Source organism: Aulonocara sp. 'chitande type north' Nkhata Bay, linkage group LG17 (assembly GCF_057382095.1).
Source record: "Aulonocara sp. 'chitande type north' Nkhata Bay isolate Kocher_YH1m ecotype deep benthic linkage group LG17, A_spYH_male_GT1.1, whole genome shotgun sequence".
Lineage (NCBI taxonomy): Eukaryota > Metazoa > Chordata > Actinopteri > Cichliformes > Cichlidae > Aulonocara > Aulonocara sp. 'chitande type north' Nkhata Bay.
The window spans coordinates 5,454,133-5,477,155 of NC_141360.1; the positions used below are offsets into that span (position 1 = coordinate 5,454,133).

The 23,023-nt window shown below is 41.2% G+C and overlaps 1 protein-coding gene across 4 annotated transcripts in view; it reads right to left on the reverse strand.

Moving 5' to 3' along the window:
• ano2b (anoctamin 2b) overlaps positions 1-23,023 on the reverse strand; it is a 73,678-nt gene that overhangs the window by 15,668 nt on the left and 34,987 nt on the right. For 3 of the 4 annotated variants that reach the window (XM_086269186.1, XM_086269187.1, XM_086269189.1), the window contains 11 exons: positions 22,251-22,385; positions 21,442-21,602; positions 18,976-19,058; positions 18,583-18,672; positions 15,553-15,636; positions 9,477-9,551; positions 8,781-8,982; positions 7,087-7,198; positions 6,895-6,952; positions 6,664-6,764; positions 5,048-5,190 (listed from right to left, as the gene is read on the reverse strand). In XM_086269186.1, the coding sequence (XP_086125312.1) occupies positions 5,048-5,190; positions 6,664-6,764; positions 6,895-6,952; positions 7,087-7,198; positions 8,781-8,982; positions 9,477-9,551; positions 15,553-15,636; positions 18,583-18,672; positions 18,976-19,058; positions 21,442-21,602; positions 22,251-22,385 (1,244 nt within the window). The remainder of the gene's footprint in view (positions 1-5,047; positions 5,191-6,663; positions 6,765-6,894; positions 6,953-7,086; positions 7,199-8,780; positions 8,983-9,476; positions 9,552-15,552; positions 15,637-18,582; positions 18,673-18,975; positions 19,059-21,441; positions 21,603-22,250; positions 22,386-23,023) is intronic. The other variant, XM_086269188.1, reaches the window with a different exon arrangement.

The window sequence follows — 23,023 nt, forward strand, 5'->3', positions numbered from 1 at the left end:
CAAGCTACCAAAGAAGCGCCACTGCTCAAATACTTTGGGTTCCAATTGTATTTCTGCTCTTCCACATCTCACGCAATATGAGAAGGAAATCAAACCCACAACACAGGAAGCACATTTTTTCAGTAGCCACTAATACACCCTCGGATTGACATTTTTGACCAGACAAATGACTGTTCACGAGTCACACTGTCTGTCTGGGCTTTTTGGTGGTTCAGAAGATGCCTTTTATGGTTAAACCCTCTGCTGCAGCAGCCAAGCTGAGACATTTTTATGATTAAGCAGTGTTTAATGGGGGTGTGCATCTACACTGTGTGCTGTGTGACTGAGATATTTAATCAGGTGGATTTAATCTGAATTTGTCAAACATCATAATCAATATATCCGTGTAGGTTTTGTATAACCATAGATGTTAGTTAAAAACAATAGGTTTAGATGGATGAATACATTCTTTTTAACCACACAGAGTGGAAGCAGTAATCTAGAAAGTAGTATAAAGTCTGGATTTTTGGCTGAGGACCATAAAGGCAGTTAGGCAGTTTATTTGGACACTGGGTAGAACTGGACTAGTATTTGTTAGAGCAAATGTGCTGTGACATCAACTGAAATCTTGCTGTGATACAAATTTTTCTCCACTTAGTATTGTAAAAGCTTTCATATGATATTAGCATCAATAACCTCAAGGTGGGCTTACAGTCTGATTGGTTTGACAAAGCAAAATGGGGCTGGGTTTGGAGAAATAAATTGTCTAACAAGTCGTCTCATGATCAGTTCACCCGCTTGTAAAAAATGCTGAAAGGAAACCTGAGAAACACAAGGCAGTATTCCTGACTGCGGCCAGTGCAGGACTTCTGTCAGAGCATTGGAACTTTAGCAGTGTGGGAACGGGGATTTCCAGCGAGCGGAAGACTGACGGCTTCACCTCAAGACACTACACTGAGACAATGAGTGGAAAGGAAGAAAATACGGCCGAGGCACAGCGAGCGCTAAAGGGCAAGCTTAGAATAACCCAACATCTACCTGAGCCGAGGTTAACGAGTTCGACCCAGTCACACAAAGAAAGACGCGCATACATTAAATTAAAAAATGAGTTAACACAAATCCAGACTATCCATTCACACACACTCGCTACAGTGCGTGTGTCAGACATTTCTGACATTCCTCTGTGTGCCCTACAGCTACAGCCCAGTCTTCTTGTTCCGCCCGTCCTCACTCTATTCATGTCACATGAAATAACTAAAACACAGCAGAAACATAAAAATCACCAGGTTTTCATCCAGTTTGACCTGGATTACTTTACAGCAGTATAAAACTACCATCATTTTGATGTTCTTAATAGAAACCAAGTGTAAGGTTCCCACAAACATCAAATTCTGCCAAGAAAACTTCACTTTGAAAACACTGTTACACAAGTTCTATATGGCACTGATATCCAAGGAAAACACGGCCCATTTTATGGGTTCACGAAGATCAACACCAATTTTTTTTTACAGGTCAAGCTTGTTGATGCATGTTTGTGAAACTGCTGCAGCGCTTAGACTTCTATCAGCAGTGGGGAAATGATCAGACACCTCAAGCCGTGCAGCATGGAGGCCAGCGCTGCATGTCTCCTTCAAACAGTGCACGTCTTTCATTTGTTTGTTGATTGTATCTCAGTTTCTTGTTTTCTTTTATTCTCTGTACAAAATTAGGGTTCAAATGTATGTTCATTTATCTATTCAGTAAAACCTTTTGAAAGAGGCAGTTTCACAAGCTCACTCTGAATTAGATTGACTCAAAAAAATGTAATCAACCAATCAAAGAAAAATGTTGGGGCTTAAATGAAATTTAGTCAAAATATCACTAGCTTCATTGTTTGCAAAACAGGCATGATGCATGGAATTTACTCTCCCCTGTCATAGGTTATCCTCACTGTATTGGCTGTTGTGTTTTAGCTGTGCCTTTTGATGAGAGATACAAAATGCTTTGTTTTGTTTCTAATGAGCTTCAAAAATTTTTTAAATCTGCTTCTTAAGTTTGAAGTAAGTAACAGTTTCTGGGTCCAAATGCTCCTCTATCCATCCATCCATCTTCTTCCTCTCATCCAACTCGCCCTATAGCAGGCTGGGTATTGAAGATATGCGTAGCTTATTTGAGAGTTTAGAAATGTGTTAGGTAGGATGTAGAATTATTGTAGAGACACTGACACTGCCCTGGATGCAATAAAGGCCTGAGTGTGTCATGAATTTAGGAGTAGATTTCTAGGAGGCCCACCCACTTTGAACTGTGAAAGTAAGACAAAGAGAAGTTAATGTTGAGTGGAAATTGCCCAGGGGAGACCTGGGTGGGGGTCTCAGTGTTTGTAATATGTTAACTCTGTTTTCTCTGTTGTGTAGAGGAATTTGGTGTAGTTCAGGTGAGGAGATTACTTTTATGACCGGCAGGAAGTCACAAACAGAGACACACACACAGTGCTTTGACTGTTATGATGCACCCACACCTACATGCACACTCACTCACGTGCACTCACATAGACATACGAGTACGCGCACACACACAGGCACTCACGCGCTCGTGCATACACACACAGACAGAGTTTGCAGTACACCATGGGGGTATTATGATAGGGTCGCTTCTATAAAGCTGACTGTAACAAACAAAGGAGTGGAAGATCTGCAGAGGGACACCGGCCTTGCACGTCTTCCCTTCTAGAAGATGCATGCTTAAATGAAGATGAATAAAGATGAATAAAGGTTTTGTGAAAATGACTACTGAGTTCCGGTGCAGTCTCTGGATGCCCGAGGAATAAAAAGAACCGGGGTGAAACTGATTTCGTAACAGTATGCTAGACAAATTGTCAGCCTGTTGCAGGGCTAACACAGAGAGACACACAACCAGTCACACTCACATTCACGCCTATGAACAATTTAGAATCACCAGTTAACCTATCCCTAATAACCGCATGTCTTTGGGCTGCAGGAGGAAGCCGGAGTACCCGAAAAGAAGCCACGCTGACACGGATTGAACAAGAAAACCCCACACAGAAAGGCCCTAATCACAGCGCCACCAGGTACCAAAAACCTGTCAGTACCACAGAGTGAAAAACATGGTCAAAATGATTTAAAATCCAATAAAACAAGAAGTCTGTTCTCTCAGGGTTCACAGTAAAGCATAGCATTCAGCCGTATTGTGAAAAGCAACATTTACAAGGTTTCACTGAGTTCAAAGCTGCCAGTCAGCAACCTCACTGATATCTAACATGTCACCCAGTGCGAGCTGGAGGCCATCACCTGATGAAGCCAGCAGAACTACATCATCTGCAAAAAGACAGGGATGAGATTCTGAGATCATCTAAGTGGAAGCCTTTTGCCACTTGGCTACGCCTAAAAATTATGAACAGAATCGGTGACAAAGGGCAGCTCTGGCAGAGCCCATCACCCACCGGAAACGAGTCCGACTTATTGCCAGCGGACTAAACTCCTGCAACAGCTGTATCACGCTTCCCGAAGCACCTCCCACAGGACACCCCAGGGACAAGGTCGAATGCCATGTCCAAGTCCAGAAAACACATAAACTTGTTGGCCAAACTCTCATGCGCCCTCAAGTATCCTCGATACTGTATCTGAGGAGTATGGCATCTTACCTGTCTAAGATGCCATACAAAGAACTGCTTATCCAAGGTGATTTTAAACACTCAACACTGATGGCAAGCCTATACATTTAAAATGGCGTAAATAGCATGGAGTGGTGTCAGGCAATGATAAGTTGGGCAGCTCCAGCTTACAGTGGTTTATTGGAATCCTTGCCATTCATCCATGCATCCATCCATCTTCATCCGCTTTATCCGGGGCCAGGTCGCGGGGGCAGCAGCCTAAGCAAAGAGGCCCAGACCTCCCTCTCCCCAGCCACCTCCTCCAGCTTATCCGGGGGAATACCAAGGCGTTCCCAGGCCAGCCGAGAGATATAATCTCTCCAGCGTGTCCTGGGTCTGCCCCGGGGCCTCCTCCCGGTGGGACATGCCTGGAACACCTCACCCAGGAGGCGCCCAGGGGGCATCCTTGTCAGATGCCCGAACCACCTCAGCTGGCTCCTTTCGATGTGGAGCAGCAGCTGCTCTACTCTGAGCCCCTCCCGGATGGCCGAACTTCTCACCCTATCTCTAAGGGAGAGGCCAGCCACCCTTCGGAGGAAGCTCATTTCTGCCGCTTGTATCCGCGATCTCGTTCTTTCGGTCACTACCCACAGCTCGTGGCCATAGGTGAGGGTAGGGACGTAGATCGACCGGTAAATTGAGAGCTTCGCTTTTACACTCAGCTCCCTCTTCATCACGACGGACCGGTGCAGCGTCCGCATTACTGCAGCTGCAGCCCCAATCCGTCTGTCGATCTCCGGCTCCCTTCTCCCATCAGTCGCGAACAAGACCCCGAGATACTTGAACTCCTCCACTTGGGGCAGGAACTCATCCCCGACCCGGAGTGGGCACTCCACCCTTTTCCGGCTGAGAACCATGGCCTCAGATTTGGAGGTGCTGATCCTCATTCCCGCTGCTTCACACTCGGCTGCGAACCGTTCCAGTGCGAGCTGGAGGCCCTCACCCGATGAAGCCAACAGAACCACATCATCTGCAAAAATCAGAGATGAGATTCTGAGGCCACCAAAGCGAAAGCCCTCCGCCACTTGGCTGCGCCTAGAAATCCTGTCCATAAAAATTATGAACAGAACCGGAGACAAAGGGCAGCCCTGGCGGAGCCCATCACCCACCAGGAACGAGTCCAGGAATTCTTGGGAATCCTTGCCATTATTATAAATAAATATTCTAAATACTATTGTTCTTATTTTAAAAACTAATGCCTCCTGTTTTTAATATTTTCTGTCTTTCGTCTCTGCTTGCCTTCCTGTAAATGTCCCTGCATTCCACTGTAGTATACAGAGTTCATCAACTCACAGCACTGCACAGTTTTGCAGTGACATCTGTTGGAAAGCAGCATAATGTAAACGTCTTATGTGTCTTATATAAGTTTTCAGGCTACAGACTGTGAGGCCATTTTTCTCTGTGTGTATGCATACTCACTCATCTCCATGTATTCTGGAGTGAGGCCTTCAAAGGGAGCCAGGGCATAGTCCAGGTTCCACTGCTGAGGTGGCTTCTCTTCCTCCCTCGCCTTTGGTGTCGTTTCTTTTTCCTTTAATGTACGGACCAATTTCTTCAATTTCCTGTTAAAATGAAGGAAGATGAAAGTGCAAAGACAATAAAAGACTTTACCTTTACTGCAACTGTACTATGTGTAAGGCTCCAACTGACTGCTGGGTTATAGCTGTGATTAATCCCTACTGCAAAAATCCATTCTAAAGTTGTCAGAGGCAGGGCATGAATACCTTCCACTCACAATTCCTGCTTTCTTGTTTACTTTAAGTAAAAGATATCAAAGCTGGAAACTAAAATAGGTGGCACCGATGCAGTTGAATGAGTGCAATGACTCCAACAAAACGATCGCATTTGGAGTTTCTAGCACAGCACAGAGTCGTTAAAACTCTCTAGACCTTAGCTGGAACAATAAAAGATTTGCAGACTGCTTGTGAAACATAATGGCAAAATAAGTATTTACAGAGGTGCTGAAATGCTGATGTTTGTTGAAAACCCAGTGAACTGACAGCCAGGGGCTGAATGTTTTAGGGTTTTTATGTAAGCGAAAAAGGGAACAGCCAACAGAGAACTGAAGAGACAGTGAAGGAAAGTGAGAGCATGGGTGTTTCTCTAAGAATGCACTCTTACATGAGTAATAATACAACCATAAATATGCATGTGTGTTTGCAGTTTGGTGAAGGGATATACAATACAACCTAAATATTTTTTATGTTTTGTTTGCATAAACACACATGGAGCAATAGGGCACATGTGATGAGTTACACACCTGCACACAACAATTCTACCAGGTGTGAAACTTTTAAGGAGATGAATGTGTAACAGTGGAAAGGATGGCATGCAGATATGATTGCATGTGCTGCGACTTGCAGGTCCATCAAGATGACTAACAGAGCTTTTGATGAAGCTCACCTAATGAGTGAGTAAAGCAACAATAAAAGTGTAGCCTGAAGCTAGAAAGGGTGTCTGGTTGACATCTGTTATAAACGTAGATGACCTTTGAGCTTTCAGAATTGCATGTTAATGCTAAGCTATTGCACAAAACCACTGTCCAGACATGGAAGGAATGTTACTAGAACAAGAAAGGGCAGAGCAGATGCTGCAAGAAATTGTCAGCAAGTGTGTGTGTGTGTGTGTGTGTGTGTGTGTGTGTGTACACACGTTTAGACATCTTTGTGGGAATAGAAAATTGGCATGCTACTATACTTGTGGGGACCAACAGTCACAAAACACTCGTCCCCATGTGTTTGAAGGCATTGTTGAGGCTCAAAATGTGGTGTTGGTGTCAGGTTTATAATTGGGTTACGGTTAAGTATAAAGAGCATGGTTTTTCTGTAGCCATTAATTATAGGTTCAGTGCACTGGCATAGGTTTAGGTTAAGGTATTCATTTTTGATTTTCAGGGTTAGAGTAAGCGGCTGGGGAAAGCATTATGTCAATGTCCAAATGATATCAAACACTAGCAATCAAACACATACAAGAGACAATCTTATTGCCTGACTGCTTCTTTTCATTTTTATCTTCATACAAATCGATGGACTTACGGGATGCCAATCTCAAAGATGTTGTTCTGGATTAGTTGCTTCCCCAACATGATGATGCTGAGCTGAATACACAACTCAATGAGGCACCCTCCTGGAGCACACTGGGGGATACATATCATTTTTTTTTTTTTTTTTTTTTTTTTTTTTTACACATTACACTGTAACTTTTGAATCCAATTTCGCTAATCCAAATGAAAAACAAACTTATGTTTAAAGGTAAAAATCACACACCTCCTCCATCCGAAAATCATTAAACACATACACATAATTTCCCGGGCGTCCAGCAAACCTGCAAAAACGTACAAAAAAAAAAAACATTAGGTCCCAGTAGTGACACTAAAAAGAAGTGGGTGTCATTTTATAGGTGACATTTCAGATGTGGTGTTCATGGTACAATGGTGAACACAAACACAGAGGGCTTACCGTCCCTTGAAGAAAGCCACGTAAAAGATGGGAGCATATGCGTTCATAAACTTGAGTAAGAAGGCTTTCAGGATGAGCCGTTCTTCAAAGTTGGTTTCTGTTTTAGGAATCTCTGAAAAATAGTTGATGTGAAACAGTGAGAAAGAGTTAGCACGGTATTTCATGAGTGCTACAGAAAAAGAGGCATGCTAATAGAAATGAAATGGGGCCTATGTAAAAGAAACATCAAGCAAACACATGCACAGCTCTATTAGGCTTGTATTTCTAAGGTGTCCACATTATTTTTTCTACAGTGTGACTCTAGACTGTTATGACTGCACAAGAATGGCGTCTGTTCAGCAGAAAGTGACAACTCTGCAAGTGAAGAGAGTTTAACATGATCACTGTGCTGGAAGTAGGTTAAAATACTGGAACTTTTCACATTGCACATCATCTCTCTCACACACACTCACGAGCGCACACACACACACACACACACACTCTCTCTCTCTTCCCTCACATTTCTCCATCTAATTTTTTTCTATTTCAGAGGTTTTGAATATGAATATAAATGTAGGAAAACCCTCCTGGGATGACTGATGGGATGGCTGGAGCATGAAAACATCAAAGTTTTATCAAGCTGTCCACCATGAGGCAGAAGGACTCTTTCTCAGATACAGAAGATGAAGATGATTACATGTTTTATCAAGAGACCTAGGCATTATTTTACTCCTAGCATTTGTAAATGTGTCATTCTGGATATTTGAAACAACTCCCTGATTTCCAGAAATCAGGGTTAGATTAGATTCAAGGAGTAAATTACTAGCAGGATATAATTACCTTAGCTTAGAAACAAAACCAGGGCAATCTACTGGCCTAGCCTTAACGTAGGAAATATCAGTCTGTTGCAACTGTCATGCCAGTACATGTTCCCAAATAGACTGTAGTTAACAGGATGTATGAAGAGCTTGTATAGTATTGTATAGTATAATTTATTTATATATATATATAAATAAATTGTATAGTATAATTTATTTATTTATATATATATATATATATATATATATATATATATAAATAAATTATACTATACAAGCTCTAACCCTGATTTCTGGGATTCAGGGAGTTGTTTCAAATATCCAGAATGACACATTTACAAATGCTAGGAGTAAAATAATGCCTAGGTCTCTTGATAAAACATGTAATCATCTTCATCTTCTGTATCTGAGAAAGAGTCCTTCTGCCTAAAAAAAAAAAAAAATATATATATATATATATATATATATATATATATATATATATATATATATATATATATATATATATATATATATATATATATATATTTATTTATTTATTTATTTATTTTTTTTTTTTAAACTATAAAAAAAAAAAACCATACTTATAGCAATTCAAAAAATACATTTCTAAAGTTAATCAGACTTTGATGACTTTGAGACTTGATATCATGCATGGTGACCAGCATGGTGACTGTTAAGCTAAGCTAACATCTTGTGCAGTTACAGCTTCATTATTAAAGATATTCAAATGTTAATGATCTTTTTACTTAACTCTTGGCAGGAAAGAAAACCAATCAAGGTTTTTAGCAGTGTTCACCAGTGGATCCAGTTTTCCCCCCATTCTCTCTGGTACTTGAAACCAAAGTTACTTTACTAGAATAGAGTAAAAGGACATCTGTGTGTGTGTGTCTGTACCTAGCTCAGTTAACCACACTGCCACAGCACCGTAGATTTCATCCAGAATCAAGATAACCACGAGGTTGATGATGACCGCAGTGGCAGTGACTGTCACCCGAACATTGTGCCTGATCTCCGGGTCAGGGCTCATCGCCATGATCGCAGAGATTGTGATGCGGTAAATGATGACGCCGAAAACTGCAGAAAATGTCAGCGCAAACTGGGAGCAAAAACACAAGCAAAGGAAGGGTAGTTATTACTCAAATCGTTATAGAGCAATGGCTAGACTTATTATGCTCTCACACTTCAATTCTGAGAAAATGACACGGCTAGGCTAGATCAGATGTAACCAAACCTTATTTTAAAATCATACATATCTCAGAGAGGGGGATAGTAATGTTGAGAAACTCGTGCTTAAAGTGGTAACTTTCGGGATGAATAAAGTATTCTGATTCTGATTCTGATTTAGAAGGAAAAAATGTGCGCTTTGGTAAGTTTGAGCTAAAAGTATTTCTTTACTGCTAAATCCAACTGGAAAGAAAGATCTAATTGTATTCTGTTATCCGCTGTTGCTTGATGAGGTCAATCCAACCTTATAAAGTCAAATGGATCTTAAGAAAAAAAAAAGGAAAAAGGAATCCCTTTTATTCCCAGCTCTGCACATACATTTTTCTCATCCTACACTGGCCCTAAAACACATTTTTAAATACTCACCATGAAGAGGATAGAGGACACGTTTATCAAGTATCCGGGAAGGCGATCTTTCCAGGTCAGCTTCTCTATAGGAGACTGACAGAAAAAACAGAGGAGGAGAAAAGAGGGAAAATTCCAAATCAGTCATACAGGAATCTGTGGATCTTTAAGTTTGTTTTTAAATCTGTTATCCAGAACAGAGAGCCTACAGAGACGTCTTAAAAAGAGAGAAAAACAAAGCCCCTTCCTCCTTTCAAATGGTGTGTAAAAACTGAGTTTAGAGCGAAACAAGCAGCCAGTGAATTTCACACGACCACGGGGAACATTACCACATCTCAGCACAGACATAAGGGAGCATAAAAATGTGTTTTACTGTACGCAGCCTAAATTCAAACACTTGCTTGAGGACATCGTTTTATTCCAGAGAATCTCTAACATCCAGATGACTCCCAGCTGATTCATCCATTCTCCCAGGCATTAACCACATTAACTGGCTTCTACTTTGGAGCGATTTCAGGTCTAAGAAAACACAAGTATCTGCTTTCTTGCCAAGATTCAGATAGGAAGATTGATTTCTACAACCTCGAAAACCAGGTTACAGCCAGGAGACAGTAGCAATGCATAATTTAAAATGCTAGGAGATGACAGAAGGATCTGGTTTTGCCCAGCTACTAAACCCTGTGCAAACAAAAGTCTCGCCCAGAATGTCAGAAATTTTAATAATGGAATGTAACCTGTACAGTTACAGTTTACAGTGGAACAAAACCGCTGTCAAACTGTTTCAAATCTTCCACCCCCAGGTGGTGCTTATAGGCATATGGAAATAATGCATACATGAACATCTTCACACAGTGATAGGAAGTCAGTTTGCACACACAGACCTGAGTGGATCAAAACCCTGTATACTCTGAAGAGGGATTATGCAGCCTGGCAGTGCAATGGCACCATCTAGTGAATATGATGGCATTGTACACCCTGCAATACAAGCTTTTTAAAAACAGAAACAGGCAAATATACATATGAACCGTCACGAATAAGCTTATACAGTGGGTTGAAAGGGGAGTGTTAGACATTTAATCTGAGATTTAGAGTAAGACACCACGTCTAGGAGTAGCATCAGTTTAAAATATGGGGACGCAAGGTTCAAAATAAGGATTTCGAACCTTGTAGAATTAAAATGACGTACACATTTCTGCATGCAAGGACACATTTTGACATTTATTAGAACTACATTAATACTGGTCTAATTGCTTTAACCACTCAAGAGTTCTGCCCTTTAGTCATCTGAGGACCTCTTGGTTTTTCACTAAATAGTAAATGCACATTTAGACAGCCTTAACCATTAAAGCATGTTTCTTGCATACATCATTAGGTAGTCCTTTGGTTGCTCCAACATTTGCACTGCAGATCTGAGGTGTGTATGCTACATTCAAGTTGTGTTTTTATAAAATTAATAATGTGTTTTTCAAGCCCACTACAAACTTTAAGAGACAAATTAATTATGAGGTGTTAGCCATGTAAATTATTGGATTACAAACAAATCTCTTAAATGTGAAGTTTTTTATTGTCACTTCAGTTCTACAACATTGTTCACTTTGCAGCTTTTGGCAAGTATTCCCAGAGAGACAGTGAGTCCAGAAGCCTTTCACTTGGGGTCAGGTTGTAGGTTGTTCGCTGATGATTGAAGACCTATAACAAAAAAAAAAAAAAAGACACAAGTCATTTTAAAAACCCAATTCTAATAAAGTTTTAGTTAAAAATGAGAATTTGCTAAGTAATAAGTAAGATTAAAAGTTAAAACAGAGACTGTGACTTTTTATAGCTCTCTGGCATTCTGGATTAGACTCCACCTGACTGGTTCTCCATTGCTGTGTTTCAAAAGTTCAGCTAGTAATTTGTTAAAAAAAAAAATGACCTACAAAAGGACAATTCATGGCAGAAATCCAAGAAACCATTAACACCAAAAATATTTAAAAGAAACAATCTTTCAGCAAAAACCAAAAATAATCAAAATAAAGCCATACCATCTTCTCTTAAGGTTCTCACTTCTCCTCCCCCTTTTCCAGACTCTTAGCCTGGTTCAAGTGCTGAAGGAAAATTTGATCACACCAGGACTCGTGACAAATTTCCAATCTGCTAGAGACAGAAGAGCAAAACAAGATTTAAATGAAATGTAAAATAAGGCTGCATTAAACTGCAACAAGTTATCATCAGTAGTTTCTACTTTTCACAGACACTACCACTTCTATTATTAAATAGTACTATGTATGCAAAACTATTACTGCTACCAAGTATAAATTCTTCATATTAACCTTTTTTAAAAGACTATTACTAGAATAATAAAACGTGTTAGCACTTGAATGTGACGTGGGCACTATGTACATACTTGTCAGTTTAGATCAGATTAGATTAAGTGTGTAAATCAACTTGTGCGTTCTACTTTGTTTTTACATGGTAACCAGCAGCAGATGGTTTGTTGTCTGAACACAGTGTAGACAACAAACCAACTCATTTAATTAACTTACCGGATGGTTTTGGCAAGCTTCTTGAAAACGACCTCGTTGAGTCTTCTAAACTTGTGAACGCTGGAAAGTGTGTTTGTTTGCACTCAGAGTGCGGTGTTGAGAAATGACAAACAGGTTTCATCCTGATTACAACTGACGAAATACATTTGATTTAAAAATACACAATTTCGCTAACATTTTTCTTTCTCATTATTCTGTTGGAACAAAGTCGTTAGCCTTTCAAACGGAGGGCCTTTTGTCTTAACTGAACATGCACATATTAAATATAAAAACTTTAATGGAAATGAAAGTGTTACATGGAACACAATGTGCTTTTCTGCTCAAGTCCATTATTCAGATTTATGCAGTCTCTCACTTATAACGTCTATGCAGTGAGCAGTGTATAAAAGAACCAGAAACGAAATCAGCAACTTGTTTTTAATCTGTACATTTATCATCATTTTGAGAATCGCGCCTTTTGGACATGAGCCTTCATTTCAAACATAATAAATGCTTTTCTTCTAAAATACTAACTAAATACTAACCCCACGTTTGCCTACTGGCGGTGGTCAGAGAGCCCGGTGGCGCCAGTGTCCGGCAGCCTCGCCTCTGTCAGTGCACCCCAGGGCAGCTGTGGCTACAATGTAGCTTGCCATCGCCAGTGTGTGAATGTGTGTGTGAATGGGTGGATGACTGAATGTAGTGTAAAGCGCTTTGGGGTCCTTAGGGACTGAGTAAAGCGCTATACAAATGCAGGCCATTTACCATTCTTGCTCTCTCACTCTCACCCTGAAGCCTCTACATACACAAAGTGTATACAAAAAGACCTTCAGAGTGTGATGGCCATCCTGACCAAGAGAAAGAAAAAGGTAGGTCAGACTTTATATTTAGCTTGTAATGCCCACTGAGGAAAGACCAACAAAGCCTTTGCATTTGTGACAGACTTGGCTCTTAAATTGCTCCTTTTTTCAATTTCACTTTCAGTTCGTACTCCAGTTCCCCTTTTGAAGTACGTATTGCTGCACTCACTATGGATAGACTGCAAAACACTACTTCATTGGAGCAACTCAAATATTCAAGCACAGAGTATTGTGGACCAGAATCACTAAAAACCATGCTGGCTTGATTTCTGCAAAATGTAAGCAGATGCAGAAAAACACTGTATTTAATATATTAAGCAGTGGGGAACTATTCTGGTATACTACATGGCTGTTTTAGCAAATAAATGTTTACATTTGCTTAAATGTTAAGAATGATGTTATACATATAGTACCATTTCACCATTTTCAGGCACATCTAATGCAATGTAAGTGTCTAAGACAGAGCTGGCTTCCCTTTAGGATTCTGGGCTTTAAAACATGTGACCCTCTCTCTTTTTTTAGTTTGTCTTGTATTATTAGCACTAACATGCCCTGTAGTTCAAAAACTGATTTGAAACATTGTGACAGTGATTTGTCCGTCACTGAAGATTAGCCACTGATGTAGTTACGGCACTTTTACTGTCAGTTTGCAAATGTAAGCATGCAGCCTGAGCTCTGTACTTAAAGTAGCCAAAATGAATGCTCAACTTGATTTACCCAACATTTATAAGTGCTTAGTATGCCGAAGGCATATTGCTTTAAAATAACAGGACCAACGTAGAAGACTCAAAAACCAAAGACCCATTTTACTCACATATATGTTCATATAATCTTTTGATTTGATCCTACAGCACATTCAGGTAACAATGGTTCAAGTGTGTGAGAGGGAGTTGTGTGTCGCCATAGTGACGGTCACTAATCTTACCCCTGGCTTCCTGCCCAGCATGCATCACTCCCACTCAGCCCGCCCTCCCTCAGTTTCTTTCCATCCCTCTACTTCTCCAAGTCGGCTTATTTGTGTTGTGCATCTTTTTGTCATATAAATTTGTGTTTTAAGTCTCACACTCTGTCATTTCTGCATTCACAGAATTCCATCCGCGTCTTGAAGCCAGCTTATTATCCCAGCAGGGTACCTGATCAGAGCTAGGTGTTGATAGCCTAGACTTTGTTTTTGCCATTCAGCTGACTCCCCAGGACTTGCCTGAACCTCTGCAGGTACTTGGTGTTTGCAGCTTTCATAGTGGCCTCTTCATGGTTCCCATTTGCCTGTGGGATCCCCAGGTACTTGTAGCTGTTTGTTTGTTTGTTTTTTTGACAGTAGACCTAACCACAATTAACTTGTCATACAAGAAAAGGTGTAACAAACAGTATGTCTCCGTTGAGTCCATTAATGTCATGTGGTACACCTGCGATGAGGAAAAAGCCCACAGAGATAAAGGTTGCAAAGAAGGATTAGCAGCTCACCCAATTCATAAGGGGGTCCTGTTAACTGTCTAGCAACAAGGTTTGTAGAAAAGAAATCCTTTAGATCCAACAAATCATTTTACCTTTGCTGTGTTATAAAGAATGTTCCTTTTTTAAAGACTATATTGGAAGGATTTCTTAACATTAATTAGCTTAACTACCTGGGAAAACAGTACTACAGTGCTTTGGTTGAGAACTATTTTCAGACCTGGATTAATACTTCTTTGATTAGTGTGTAAAGCGTGTGTTTAGCCTGTTTAATGACAAGGCAGTTTGAGAAAGGAAAGACATGCACGAACTCATCCAGGGTGGAATAGAACCAGGCCGCACAATGGTCACCTACCAGCACCCAAGTTGAGCCAGATTTCATTCCATTCTGAGAAAAAAGCAAAAATCATACACTACTATCTGAATTTTTCCCAGAGCACATGTTCTACAGGGTGACGTGGGCAGTGGAATGCAGGGTAATTTTGTGTGTCATGCCCTTCACTTGTACCATCATTCCCACCAAGCTGCAAAGCGCAATCTTTTCCCTCCCTACTTTCTGTGTTTCTGTTTTCTGCCTGCTTGATTGCAGGATGTGATGAGCGGGGGAAGTCAGACTGCCAGCTGCTTGTCATCATCCTGCTCTGCAATAAATACCTAGATCCAACACTTTGACTGTGAAAACATTGTATACACAACTGCCAGATCATGCAGTCTCTGTTAGTTTATTGCCCACTCATGTATTCGCATTTACCAACACCTGTTCTTCTCTGTCTGCAGCATTCATCTGCCTAAGCCCCTTCTTATCTTTCTCAGTTCTGAGCTCTCTGTTCTCTGAACTTCTCATACAGCAGTCCTTAGCTGCATTGGTGCCCTGGCCCTGCCTATTGCTTCAACCTCATCGTGACCTCCATTCAAACCCAACTCTCTCCCACCAACAATGAGCATTTTTTTTTTTTTTTTAAATACGCAATCTTCCTGTTCCTGCTCATATCTGTGCTCTGCTTTCGGGTTCATCAACTAGCCCAACTATATGGGCAATTTTAACTCCTGCTGTGGTCATCACATACCTGGATTGATATATTTAAAAGGGGTATGCTAGAAAACATACAAGAAATACCTGTGAAGTGGAAACGGTAGCACCCTGAGGATGGGACAGGAAGAGAAGAACAGACAGCAGCCTGCAGGAGGGGAAAGAAAGGATAGGGAAAGCAAGGTGGGAGCAGGAGGGAAAAGAAAAGGACAGGTGGTAGAAGAGGACAGGGGAAGGAGAGGAGGGGTTACCGGTATTCCTGCAGACATGGCTGACAGTAGTTTTTGTCTCCATCTGTCCTTCCCTGTCACTGTCCCGTCCTCCTGCTTTGCTGGCTGAAAGACAGGGGGGACAAGTTACAGACACACAGACAGACAGACAAATACACAGACAGACACAGACAGACAGACACACCCACTATCACTCAAAAGCTTGGAGGATGTTTTTCTCTTTGCACATAAAGCATATTTGTTTATATAAAATATAACATATTTATTTAAGTCACATCGATTTACAACAATTCTATTAATTATGAATCACACCTCCTTTTTAATGGACCATCTGTGTAGGTGTACAGAGGCACACTTTCAGCAACAAGCATTCCTGTACTCCACATTATATTACCTAATACAAGTTTGTTAAAAGTCAAAAAATAAAAAATAAAAAAACAAAAAAAACATGAAGGACCTAAAGACTCTGATAAAGTCAGGGTTGGGTACCAAACTCTGTACTTTTTAGGGTACTGACTGAATTATCTACTGAAAACCAACTCACACTAAATCATTCGGTGCCAAATTTTAGGTAAGCGTAAGAAAGAGCATGACTATTACTAACTATCACTCAAGTTAACCAAAAGATCTCTCAGGTGTGGTTACGCTTTCAAAAAATAAAAATAAAAATTGCGCAACGATTGCTCTCTGTAACATTTGCAGAGGAAAATGAAGGGGAAAAAAATGGCAACACATCAAATCTGAGGAAACACCTGGTCAAACACAAAGTGCATTGGCTCTGAAGAGTGTCCCATATTTGATTGGCTGAAAGCCACCGAAGGACCTGCAGCTAACTTTCGCAAGTCTTTCGCCAACGTATAAGAAGTTGAACCCATTGATGGTGAGGAATCTTTAAGTGGCACACTAACAGCTCTATCAATTTCTTCATTGTGGTTATGGGTCAGGAGATAGAGTGGTTCATCCACTAATCAGAAGGTTGGGTGGGTTCCTGGCTGCTCCAGCCTGCATGCCAAAGTATCTGTGGGCAAGATACTAAATCCTGAGTTGCAACTACAGTGGGGCAAAAAAGTATTTAGTCAGCCACCGATTGTGCAAGTTCCCCCACTTAAAATGATGACAGAGGTCAGTAATTTGCGCCAGAGGTACACTTCAACTGTGAGAGACAGAATGTGAAAAAAAAAAATCCATGAATTCACATGGTAGGATTTGTAAAGAATTTATTCGTAAATTAGGGTGGAAAATAAGTATTTGGTCACCTCAAACAAGGAAAATCTCTGGCTCTCACAGACCTGTAACGTCTTCTGTAAGAAGCTTTTCTGTCCCCCACTCGTTACCTGTATGAATGGCACCTGTTTGAACTCATCATCTGTATAAAAGACACCTGTCCACAGCCTCAAACAGTCAGACTCCAAACTCCGCCATGGCCAAGACCAAAGAGCTTTCGAAGGACACCAGGAAAAGTATTCTAGACCTGCACCAGACAGGGAAGAGTGAATCTACAATAGGCAAGCAGCTTGGTGTGAAAAAATCAACTGTGGGAGCAATCATCAGAAAATGGAAGACGTACAAGACCACTGATAATCTCCCTCGATCTGGGGCTCCACGCAAGATCTCATCCCGTGGGGTCAAAATGATCATGAGAACGGTGAGCAAAGATCCCAGAACCACACGGGGGGACCTGGTGAATGACCTGCAGAGAGCTGGGACCAAAGTAACAAAGGTCACCATCAGTAACACACTACAACGGCAGGGAATCAAATCCCGCAGTGCCAGACGTGTTCCGCTGCTGAAGCCAGTGCATGTCCAGGCCCGTCTGAAGTTTGCCAGAGAGCACATGGATGATACAGCAGAGGATTGGGAGAATGTCATGTGGTCAGATGAAACCAAAGTAGAACTTTTTGGTATAAACTCAACCCGTCGTGTTTGGAGGAAGAAGAATACTGAGTTGCATCCCAAGAACACCATACCTACTGTGAAGCATGGGGGTGGAAACATCATGCTATGGGGCTGTTTTTCTGCCAAGGGGACAGGACGACTGATCCGTGTTAAGGACAGAATGAATGGGGCCATGTATCGTGAGATTCTGAGCCAAAACCTCCTTCCATCAGTGAGAACTTTGAAGATGAAACGAGGCTGGGTCTTCCAACATGACAATGATCCAAAACACACCGCCCGGGCAACAAAGGAGTGGCTCCGTAAGAAGCATTTGAAAGTCCTGGAGTGGCCTAGCCAGTCTCCAGACCTCAACCCCATAGAAAATCTGTGGCGGGAGTTGAAAGTCCGTGTTGCTCGGCGACAGCCCCAAAACATCACTGCTCTCGAGAAGATCTGCATGGAGGAATGGGCCAAAATACCAGCTACTGTGTGTGCAAACCTGGTAAAGACCTATAGTAAACGTTTGACCTCTGTTATTGCCAACAAAGGTTATGTTACAAAGTATTGAGTTGTATTTTTGTTATTGACCAAATACTTATTTTCCACCCTGATTTACGAATAAATTCTTTACAAATCCTACCATGTGGATTCATGGATTTTTTTTCACATTCTGTCTCTCACAGTTGAAGTGTACCTCTGGTGCAAATTACTGACCTCTGTCATCATTTTAGGTGGGGGAACTTGCACAATCGGTGGCTGACTAAATACTTTTTTGCCCCACTGTATATATGATCAGCTCCCAGGAAGATCTTTTAAATTTTTCTATTTTTCTTCCCTAATCAATTTTGGGATGGTGTAATGATGATCCTGTGTCATGTGAACCAGTTCCCTGCTTCCCTCTGGCAGCAGCAGGCAGCCATCTGTTACCACTGCAAAAGTATGTGGGCCAACAGGACTCAGTGTGATTGACCTGGTTTACACAGAGAATCTAGATCACTCCCAGTCATGAGATAATCTTGGACATGTTGAAAACCAGCTGGGTGAAAGGAAATATATTTCCTTCATATTTGTATTATGTATACAGATCACTGAATTTAAAAAACATGACTTGTTACCATAACACGTTCCTATAGTAAGCACTTTAATAGTATAGCTTTGTTTTCTTTGCCTTCCTACCTCATTCTTTTTCTTCTTCTTTTTCTTATTGTTCTGCTTCTTCTGTCTTTTCTGCAGGAGGACGGTCTCATATCTTGGCCTGGGGTGTTCCTGAAAGAAAACAGGAGTGAGAAGGAGTTAGGTTCTGGACATTCTATCTGACTCTCATGTGGGCATCTATGTGTATGCCACATGTACATTCCAGGCTAGTGTTGGATTAGCATTAGATGATAATGCATTTAGTGCCAATGTTAAGTGTCACTGCAGGAGGAGGTAGTGTGGCCACACGCAGATTGTAGGAGTGAAACTGGTTAAGAAAAAAGAAAAAACCTCTGCCAATCTGAATGTTCAGAAATTTTTCTGCTAATTTTGTAGGTTTGATGCATTTATGTTTGCACTTTAAAAAGCATTTACCTCATCCTCCTCAATGCCTGTCAAGTCCCAGCTGAAGCTCAGACTGATCTGACGTCGCTTCCACTGTTCCAGAAATAGCACCGCTGCACAATCACACAAACGAGGAACTTTAATAAAGGTTACAGTATCGTAAATCTCCAATTGCAAGTTTCCAACTGCATCATATGACTTAAAAGTTGACCCTAAGTTTTTATTTTAGAGTTGACTAAACTACTTCTTTTTCAATTGATTCAACGACATAGAGGGCAAGCAAGAAAGCAAGAGAGAAATAATGCATTTGTCCCCTAATTGCTCTTTGACAGTGACTTGGTGTAATTTAAATTTACAGCTGCCCAACCTGAGCTGTTCCTATGACTTATTTGTAACATATATACTCATTTCTAATCGTGTCCATTCTGGTCATTGCCAATGAAGGATTTAACATCTTCCACCTCCCATCTTGCCTTTGTACCAGTCTCCAAACCAGACATCATAGTAACTCTCACTACTGTCCTGCAAACCTTTGCTTTCACACTTGCTGCTATCAACAAAATCACCTATTCACCTCTCTCATGTGCTGTATGTTGCTTTGGATAGCTGCCAACAGATGTTTAACTCATCTATCTTCAAAACATCTGCTGAGTGCAGCTTCACTCTTACACCCGTCACCCTCTCTTTCACACAAACTTATTCTGTCTTGTTTCCAGGGACTTGTCCTTTTCTCTCCACTGTATACCTCCACCTCTCCTGGCTCTCTTCCACCTGCTTCCTACTCTCACTACAGATCTTAATGTCATCTGTGAAAATGATACCCCACAGAGACTCCTGCCTGACCTCATTAATCAGCCTGTCCATTACTAGTGCAAACAAGAAGCCGATCCCTGATTAATCCCACTCAAAGCTCAGACATATGTCAATCCTACCACATACCTCACAGCTGTCTTACCATCTTCATACATGTCATCTACCAGCACTCTCACTCTATCACTCCTTCCTCATACAGTACAACAGTTCCACACTTGGCACCCTCTCATATGCTTTATCTAGACCATCAAAGACACAGTGCAGCTCCTTCTGACAGTCTATACTTTTCCATCAACACCCAAACATCATGCTGAGAAAGAACTACAGATGTGAAGCCACACTGCTGCTCATTGATTGTCACCTCTCTTCTTAACCTAGCTTCAGCAACTCTTTCCCACAGCTTCATGGTGTGGCTCGTTAACTTTATCCCTCTGTATCTACTATGGCAGCGGTCCCCAACCCCCGGGCCACGGACCAGTACCGGTCCGTGAGTCGTTTGGTATCCGGCTGCGAGAGTTGAGGCTCGGGTGTGAAATTTATGGTTCTCAGGGTTTTTAATTGTTTTTTTTTTTTTATTGTTTTTATCGTTAACTCAGTTTCCCTGGGTCTTTTCCCATGTGTTATGCATAAATCTTTTTTTTGGTACAGTTACCGGTTTTATTTTGTTGTATTTATCTGCAACACCTTAGAGGCCAGTCTGTGAAAATATTGTTGGGCATTAAACCAGTGCATGGCGCAAGAAACGTTGGGGATTGCTGTACTATAGCTCTGCACATCAGCCATTTCTTCTCCATTCCTCAGTCATGCTCTCACTCTCCAAGATTGTGTCTGGTTAAAAATCCCACTGCCCTCTCTCCTACACATCTTTATACCACCACAGGTATGCCACCTGAACCATCCACCTTTCTAATCTTCATCCTCTTCATAGCCGTCCTCACTTCCTCCTTACTAATCTTCTGCACTTCTTAATACACCATTTATCCTCCTCTGTCATGTTCTTTACATTCATGAGCTCCCCAAAGTACTCCTTCCATCTTCTCAGCATACTCTATTCAGTCATTAGTAGAATTCCATCTCTATCCTTAACCACTCTAACCTGCTGCTCCTTCCTTAGTGTTCAGTCTCATGTAATTTTATACAGATTCTCTCAGGACATAAAATTCAGGTCATAAGATACAGTCCCAATCAAAAGTTTAGGACCACATGCCTTTAAAAGGCCAAATCTGTGCAAAAATGTGGATTGTGCGCTGCTAGAGACCCTGCTTATGCAGTTCAGCAACCCGACCCCGTTCAAAAAGGGAACATTTTGCCTTTGCCATCAGAACACCATGACAGTATGACTACCGGACAGAAAATGACAATGAATCCACATTTTGCACAGATTTGGCCTTTTAAAGGCATGTGGTCCTAAACCTTTGATCAGCTGTAAAACAGTCTGTTTCAGTTTAAGCATTGTTTTCAATAAATTGCATGCTCAAAAAAAATGTTTTGTCTCACTCCCATTTCTTCTTGTTGCATGTTGAAGCTCTACTTAGAACCTTGTTAAGATCCAACCATGCCAAATATGTTATTTGCCATTTTTCAAGTGGTCTTAAACTTTTGATCAGGACTATATCTCTGAGCATTTTCATAACCAGCCCACCTGTCATCTCGGTATGCATATGCAAAAACACATAACCTTACCCCATAGAGACATGAAGATGGCAAAGAAGACAGTGGCAGGGTTATCAAAGAGGTGTGAAGCTTTGGCGGTTCCACAGGCAGTGCTGAGATGCCAGAAGTCACATGCTCGGTCACACAGAGGACACATGGTGAAATTGAGACGCTGGTCACACATCTCCAGACTGAAGAAGAGGGGGAAAAAATATCAAATCTAGAGTGCCCACCATTATATAACACGTGGTGTAGTGTTAATGTTTATGACTATAAGATTAACTGAGGCTCTATATTTCTGTCTGTGGATTCACTCTCAGCTAAAAAGGCGCATGGATCTTTGGGTCTGTTACATTTAACCACAATAAATGAATGGAACTTTTAACACATAACCACAACACAAGCTTTTCTACTTTGACCCTATTCATACTTGGTGTAGGCTGAATTATCATCCTTCCACTTCATCACACACACACACGCACACGCACACACGCACACACGCGCGCACGCGCACACGCACACACGCGCACACGCACACACGCGCACACGCACACACACACACCCAGCTGAGCCTTTTGTGCGCCACCCACACAACCCTGACTAAAGCCAGATACAGCAGGTATCTGGGCAATCCCTGTCTAGTAAATGTGTGTATGGGCATATGTGCATGCAATGGCAGGAACAAATCCTTATTTTCTGCATTATGCTAGAATCCGTATTTTAGGGAACATCTCATTCCATAACCACTTTTTACAGTGTGGGATTGTACAATGATTTTCTCTCTCAAATGAAACTGCAACAGTAAAACTAGAGATTTTTGCAGTGGATTTCTAATGTACCTTGGTATATTAGTGTCCATTGTCGCCACTCCATAGCCAAACACAATGATACCCACTATGGAAGCTGGTACAAGCAGCTGGGTGTACACGCCGAGCCATGCAAAGTAAAGGCCGATCTTCTCACCAAAGTACTTCCTGTGGGTAAGGAATAATGCAGTTCATGGTTAGGGCACAGCAGACGGAATTAGTATGTAAAACAGGTGTAAGGATCCTGATGCTGTGTTTGACCCCAAAATAGATTAAGAGGGCTAATGCTCTTATTATTTAGGGTGTTTCCTACCTCTGCAAAGCCTTTAATAGTTGCTTCTTAAAGACTGGTGTACAAATTCTGCCTGAGCAAGATCTAAAGACTCCAACATGGACTTAATTAACCTTAACAATGGATAAATCTGTGCTACTTACTGCAGAGTAATCAAAATAGTATAATTAGTTACACTATTTAGTTATACTATTTAGAAGTACAAATCAACAGAATATATAGTAAATAGCAGCATCAAGTTTTTATGATTGTCAGAGGTTTATTACCACAAAGCAAATGTGTCCACATGTAATGAGATAAGCAACATTCTTCATTCTGTGTAATTTTGCTGAGTCAATAATTGTGTCAGTACATAGTATTTTAGCCCTCAGCCTACTCTATTGGGTGTTCTATTGGATTTAGGTCAGGCGAGTACGGGGGTCATTGAATGGTATCAGTTTCTTCATATTCAAGCAACTGCCTGCATTCTCTCACCATATGAAGCCGAGCACTAGGTGAAACCCGTCAGTGTAGG